This window comes from Penaeus vannamei, chromosome 10, assembly GCF_042767895.1.
Source record: "Penaeus vannamei isolate JL-2024 chromosome 10, ASM4276789v1, whole genome shotgun sequence".
In the NCBI taxonomy this organism is placed as follows: Eukaryota; Metazoa; Arthropoda; class Malacostraca; order Decapoda; family Penaeidae; genus Penaeus; species Penaeus vannamei.
Window position 1 is genome coordinate 28,913,658 of NC_091558.1, and position 7,500 is coordinate 28,921,157.

The 7,500-nt window shown below is 34.7% G+C and overlaps 2 protein-coding genes across 7 annotated transcripts in view; one reads left to right on the forward strand and one right to left on the reverse strand.

The window, feature by feature from the left end:
* Nucleotides 1-1,453, reverse strand: part of msn (serine/threonine-protein kinase msn) — a gene marked incomplete in the record, with an annotated part of 177,986 nt that extends 176,533 nt beyond the window's left edge. The window contains 1 exon segment of the mRNA XM_070126501.1: nt 1,180-1,453. Within this exon segment, the coding sequence (XP_069982602.1) occupies nt 1,180-1,239 (60 nt within the window).
* Nucleotides 1,454-1,630: 177 nt separating this feature from the next.
* The window catches only part of Mnat9 (microtubule-associated Nat9), a 13,774-nt gene continuing 7,904 nt past the window's right edge, over nt 1,631-7,500 (forward strand). The window contains exon 1 of one of the 6 annotated variants that reach the window (XM_027359210.2): nt 1,631-1,759. The gene's annotated coding sequence lies outside the window, so the exon portion shown is untranslated. Of the gene's footprint in view, nt 1,760-1,839; nt 1,859-1,930; nt 2,099-2,196; nt 2,262-7,500 lie in introns of those variants that run through there. The other 5 variants (XM_027359232.2, XM_027359217.2, XM_027359196.2 and 2 more) reach the window with 5 other exon arrangements.

Below are 7,500 nucleotides of genomic sequence, written 5' to 3' on the forward strand. Positions count from 1 at the left end.
AAGGCAAAGAATAATCTCAGAAATTAAGAAAATAGATCACGACTACTGCTGGGCAGAGAGCCTGTCCACAGTGATTAGGTTGGGGTCCTGGGACAGAGCCCCTGTTATGAAAATATGGTGACCAGATTGAGGTCTGGAGGCAAAATCCCTGAGTTAAGAAGTTTTTTTTTTGGGTTCATATAGTGATGTTTGTGGACAAACCAAGAGTGACTGGAACTTTAGTCTCTGAAGGGTGAGGTCACTTGAAAACAATTATCAATACTTTCATTTATATCACTTACTATCAAAAATATGATGATTCTAACATATTACAAAATGAATAAATTAAACAAAGAATAATAACTGCAAGGTCGGATGGCTGTGTGAAATCTAAAAAAATACAGTTTGGGTTGAATTCCCCCTTAAGTAGTCGAGTAATCTCAACATAGCAAACTGCTGATTACTTTGCATTTACTCTTTAAAGTAATTACACAAAACCTTCATATTCAAGATCTTGTTAAAAGATCTTAAACAAAAGTGAAAAAAGAAACTGCTTCCCATTATCCTCTACAAGGGATCCATGTTTACACAAGTGAGTAAACAAAAGGTCATCATTTACTTTGTCTATGCACACAACTCTATCATTCTTTTTCTTTTAATTTTTCTTTTTGACAACATAAAAAAACAAAATAGGCTGGAAAACACTCAAAACTTCTGGGTAAGTTAAATTCAGAGATCAAAGAAAGAGATGCTCCTCACCCCTTCCTTTCGAAACCAACAAATCTGACAACAGTCCCCCAAAACATTACAACTGTAACAAAGAATAAGAAATATATCTCACAGATAGGCCTACTTTAAACACATGTTCCCCTCCAGAGAACAGGATTACCACAATAAGAACAGTATATTTCAAAGTAATTTGGCATCCATTTTTAAAACTTGATTGAAAAGGAATCGGATTGGGAGGCATAACTTAACAGTAAAAATAATACGGAAATGAGGAAGCCCACGAGATAAAGTAACTGAGACGAGAGATCCTACGGCAGGAAGCGGTGCGGTAGGTGGAGATCCTTCTATTACTGAAAAATACTTCGTCGTTCCACCCAGAATCCACATTCTCCATCTTACTCCGCTGGTCCACTGTATGAATCCCTCATCTCCTCTCATTCCCCGACGAGAAATGAACAGAAATGAACTTACCTTTAACGCGTTGAGGTCGATGTCATCCAAGCTACAATTCACAGACTGGGAGTGAGCCATTTTTCCTCGGGACAAAACTTAATAAAATACTCATAAACCAGGATGCTTTTCCTATTTAAGTCGCATCCCTATCCACAATACACACTTTCCTCCATTATTAGAAACACACTAAGCACCTTTTATCACTGGAAATAGCAAAGAAATGGCCAAGAAATGAGACAATCGCACCGAAACCCCTCTCACTCCCAACACAAATGGCGATCTGACACAACACACGACTTGCATGGAGGAACACTAGGGTGGAAGTGGAGGAAAACTTTAATTTTCCAATACCGTAATTGAGAATATATTTGGTTTTTGTAAGAAACATTTTCTGATCAACTACACGATTTCTATATATTTTGATAACTGAATATTTGTATCATTAATGTGCAAGAGTAGTTACACCGTTCGCAATTTCATTGGCTTCCTCTGGCAAATAAAGACAGGAATACCAACTTCGGGTTTAATTGGCAAATTTGGACCTTATTGTTCCTGCATATTAACGAATTATCGATAAACAGCACCACCAGAGAAAGTCGTAAGTGAAATTATATCAAAGTGTATACTTTTTATGTATCATCCCTGATACTGAGGTAATGATACTGTTGGTAATTCTGAAGGGTGCGGTGAGAAAATAGTAAGTAATAAAGCTATTAGTTTGTCATATATCATTTATCTCAATAGTATTCGCCCTTTTTATAATTGCCAGAGGTGAAAGCATACACAATTTACCAAGGAATTAAAGAGAAAAAAGAGGAAAGTTAAAATGTCACCCCGTTAAAGGAACGCAATGTAAACACCATCGTCGTCGTTCACAGTTTATTACTGTAATTGACAGTTCGCAAGTTTAACGTTGTTTTTGCATTTTGTAAGTGATGTCAGTACGCAGTGGTATTTCAGTAGTTTTTGTTGTTGCGTTTTTATTCAGTAACTATTATAACTTTGTTTCTGTATTTAGTAACTGTTGTCAGTTTGCTTTGATAAGTAACGGTTGTCAGCTTGCTTTTTGATTTGCTTTTAATAGGTTATTTCTGTGATTAGTACGTGATGCCACCTTTTGCGTGCGTTTTGAGATGCTTGTGTCTGTAGTTAGTTAACACTTGTTATAATTGTCACTTTATTGGATTTTCAGCTTGAATATCGTATATCAACTTTTCATATATATACGAAACATTTTTGTTTTGTTTAGGAAACAACTTATATACAGTATATAATGTATACACTTATTTTACTGTTTATTATTGTAATTTGAGTTTGTACAATTATCAAGTATTATAAGCTTGTTCCTGAATGTAGTCACGACAGCACTTTGCTGTAATCCTATTAATAGTTAATGATTTTGGTATTTGGCAAGTGTTGGCTGCTTATTTTTTCATTTAGGCAATATTAACAGCTTTTACCTTTACCTGGTTATATTATATATATATATCTAAAGTATCTAACTATATATATATATATGTATATATATATATATATATATATATATATATATATATATATATATAAAGTATCTAAACTTCTTTTCGTATTGAATATCAGCATGTTCTGTACTTTGTGCCTTGTGTTTTGTAAGTGTTGTCAGCTTTTTATGTGTTTTGTAAGTGTTTTCAGCTTTTTATGTGTTGTAAGTGTTTTCAGCTTTTTATGTGTTGTAATTGTTGTCAGTTTTTTTCTATATTCTTAAGCATTGTCAGTCTTTTCTGTTTCATACGAATTTTGAGGATTGTCAAGATTTTGTGAATTATCAGTATTTCCTGTGCTTTGTGAGTGTTGTCAGTTTTTTCCCATTATGATTTTAGTAACAGTTATAAGTTGTCAGTCTTTTCTGTTTTGTATGTGAAGTCAGCTCATTTGTACTACTGATTGTTGTAATGTCCTTGGTATGAAAAGTTGTATGTATTACTTAAATGACTGTAAATAAAGATGGAATTGTATTACCTCCTTTTATTATGTTGTTGTCAAATTATTTATATTTTTTCTTTGACCATTGTATAAAGAAGGGGTAACAAGAGCAGTAATAAAAACGGTCACAGTATTTTGTCGACATTAATTAAATAAATAATGGGTACTTTCAGCATATCATGTGTTACGGGATAGTAAGTGTATATAAGATATTTTCATTGTCACAGGACTTTTTGAAAACCAGGATAAGGTAATTATTAAATGCTTGAACAAATTAGTTGACTTGTATATTTGTATATTAGAATACCTGTTATCATGAAGAGAAAAACTTTTGTGAAATAAGTACAAGTACTTAGAATGCACAAATCATTGATGCTAATGAAATATATGAACATTTTCCTGCATCCAATACATTTGAACAATTATCCAGAAGGTTTAGGTATTAGATAAGTAACAGAATCAGTCAGTTAAGAGAATCATGACTAACTCATGCATAAAGTTCCTTGGATACATGTCTTTTTCAGATTGTATTTTATTAGTATTACCATGTTTTGAGTATTCACACTGTATAAGGTATATGATCAGGAAAATTGGATATTAGACAACTGGGCATCACTGGATGTTTGAGTATGAATTTCCTTTTTCAGTACAGTGGGGCCTTGGCCTGAGCTTTCTTTGAGTAGTAACTTCTAGATTGATCTGATATTATCAAGGGATGAGCCAGGATTAGCACTTACGTATCAGTGCTTTGTATTTTGAAATCATTCACAGTTTAATATCTTGATCACAATTTTGACAAACTGCAATCAATCTACCAATGTTAGAGGCCATGTTCTTTTTCTGTACTTATAGCTTCATTCTGAGGATCATAAGTGTTTGCTAAAGTATTGGTTCATGAAGTCAGGGGCACACACTCCAAGGCCCTGTAGGAAAAGTAAGAATTTCTCTAATTATACTTGGTGTTCTCTTGATAAGAGTGGGTTCGTATTTAGATGTTTTTGAAAAAGTGCAAAAGTCTCTTCTATATGAATGTCACTTTTTGATAGTAAGTTTAGGAGTATGGCTTTCTGTAATCCTTGATCTCCTTCCCTGTCCACTGGGCTGGTAAACTCCTTGTTTGATGAGGCCCATTTTCTCCCCATTCTCTCACAGGGAATGGTGTCTGTAGATATAAAGGGATGTGGAGGCAATGATCATTTCCTGCATTGGGAGTGGTATTAAGAATACTAAGAACCACTTGTTTAATGTTCTGATTTTGTACCTTTAGAATTTATAGAATATTCACTGATGACCTGAAATGTGACAAAAATGTTAAAAAGTTTGAATTAATAAGCTTTCTCTGTAATGCCACAGTTCTTTTAAGTTTTGTGGGCAGAGTGTCAGCTCTGTTGGGCATATGGAAACCCATGGAATTAAAATGTACTGCTCAAAGAAAAGCCATATCATACACAGCAACCCATGTCACTATGGTTTCCTTATATATCCAAGAAATGATATGATTGTTATTGTAGTTTAGTTCGGAATGGCCAGAATTATGGGTTTTAGCTTATTAAAAAAAAACCATTTTACTGCATTTTCATGTTATCACATTATTGCTGTGCAATATAATTTTATTTGAAGATTATTATTATTTATGAAATGGTGGTGATGATGACCATTATAGTATTAATAATGATAATGGTAAATGATAATATACAAGTAATAATGATGATTATAAATAACATGGAAGATAACAGTGGCAGTGACAGTGATGACAATAATGATAGTCACATTACACTTAAATTGTGCTTGTTCATTAATGATGTTGACTGCTCCTGCTATATTTCATTAATAGACATGAATAGAAGCCTTTAGATACCAAAGGTACTGGGTTTGATGGTGCAGACTGATTAAAGAAATGAAAAAAAAAATTATAATAATCATCCTTTTATTACTATAGTTATAATGATAGTAATAGTAGAAATGATAATGTAATATCTCATCATCATATAATATCAGTATTATGTATGGAGCACAAAAGGAATAGTATTATTTTAGTCATTGTAGAGCTTTATTCAAAGGACCACTTGCTTTCTATCAGAATATATACAAATTTGAATGTATTGCTCAATTGTGACTCTGTACTTCAATAGTATTCAGTTGTTTGTATACCTTTTGATGAATTTTAAAACATATGTAGCTTTTTAGAAAAAAAAATCATATTCAGTCTTGTACAACCTTGAAGATGAATGTAAGTTGAAATTTAAACAGTTATTTATCACCCATTTATCAAGGCTGCCTTTGATGTTTGTTTTACATTTTACTGACTCTTTTGAGACTAAAAGTAAGTGTTATACCTTACTGTATAATGTTAAACCATTACAGAATGCGTTTCATTATAAATATCATTAAACTATTCTTTAAATTGCTAAAGACACCATTACAAAATGAAATACAAGTGTTTGGCATTTTGCTTTTTCACTTAACACTGATTGATGTTGGACCCTAAGAATCCATAGGTTTTGCACAACAGGGATCATGTAGAAAAAAAACATCAACTCTTATGATCAGTTTGGGATTAATGTAAATTACTAAACATTTTGTGTATCTAAACAAATGTGTTGATGCAGTGGTAAAATGCTCAATCTCTCTCAACTTGTATATAAAATCCAGCAGGATTGCAGAAATGTCATATCTTTCAGTAACCCTATTTTGTGTATAGTGGGTTTTCTAATTGGTATTAATGTATCAGATAATGATGTCACTGTCTGGTAAATGGTAAAATACTGGTTAATCTGAAAAATTAATAAGTAAAGTAGACTTCACTGATCTTTTATGTATTTTATTACCATAAAATGATACTACTGTATGGTATTCTAAACCAAATTCTCCCCTATTCCATTGTTATTTGCTGCTGTTGGGGCGGGCGGTTTTAGGACCTGGAGATTGAGGCCCAAGGTAGGAGATTATCCCTACCTTGGGCTTCAGCCCTTGCTTCAACTAATTTTGCATGGTCTTTTCTTCTCCCTCTTTTCTTTTCCTTCCCTTCTTCATATCTTTTTTCTGTCAACTTCCTAAGGTGTGAAAGCTGTGCTGAAAGGATGAAAGGGCTGGCTTTGTGTCACTATGGCCAATAATGAAGAATCTTTGCTCTTATTAGGGGCATGAAAGCTTGCTCCTTCATCAAATGGGCTATGTTAATTTGATTTCATTGGTTTTCCGACCCCTGCCCCTCCTTTGACTATGGCTCTTACCACTGATACTAGTACTCTTTCCTTGATGTTTACTGGCAACTCTATTCATTAAGAAGTACCCACCCAGGTCTTTACTCAACTTTCAGAATACACCCTTTTTTCTCTCCCAACATTCTCCACTGCATCTCCTACTGCACAGTATTTTTCAATGTCTACCTCCTATCTCCTTATTACTACCCTTTATCTTTATTATCCTCCCCCCACAGTACTACTTCACTCCACACTGCCCTATCTCCTTCCCATTCTTGTACTTCAACTACTTCCACCTCTGCAGTACTCTCTTTTGCCCAGCCAAGTGGGATTGATTCTTTGTGATTCAACAGTGTCTCCAAAAACAAGTAGGCATAGTTGCCTTTGGCAACCATTCCGATTGTTCACACCTTGTCATAGTTACATCTGAATCCCAAGCCTTTGCACTATCTTTCTTGACTGACCTCACTGGCAGACCTATTCCTGCCGAACCTCACTCGTCTCTCAATACTTGTACCTATTTCTGTGTCCCCGATTGATAGTCCTATCTCCAACAAGAACTGGTCAGACTGAAAATGGCCTACTTGCCTGCCTTGTTGATCATGATGCAGTAGCAATACAGTGCTACAGTATTCCTCCTAGAGGACAGTATAAGCTTCTGTAGACATGATCTCTTCCATTAAGTTTATATTTGTGGAGTGTCTTGCCATGTCTGACCATATAGACCCTTTCCTTATCAGTGTCCGAAATATTGGTGTTTCGGTCACCCAGCCAAACCTTTTTGCTTCACAACCCGCTGCCTTTTATGTGCCCAATCTGGTCATGACTGTTAAAATTGCTCTGCTTAGTCGTGTACATGTGTCAACTGTGGTGGCTACCATAATGCATTTTATAGGAGCTGCCTTGCCTATAAGCTTGAATGTGAAGTAGCAGTTCTCAGATTCAAACTAGGCCTCACTATATGTGAGGCCAGACAGGAAGCAAAGCGAACTATTCCAAAGCTGTCCTTTGCTCTGCTCCTCTTCCATCTTCTAAAGATGTTTCAGCATCTCTCCCAGTCTCTTTTCCCTCAACCCAAAACCATCTTACCTGTACTCCCCATATCTCCAAGTCAAATTCTTTTTTGAGTCAAAATCCAGATATTCCAATCTTTACCACTTCCTTGATGCCTACC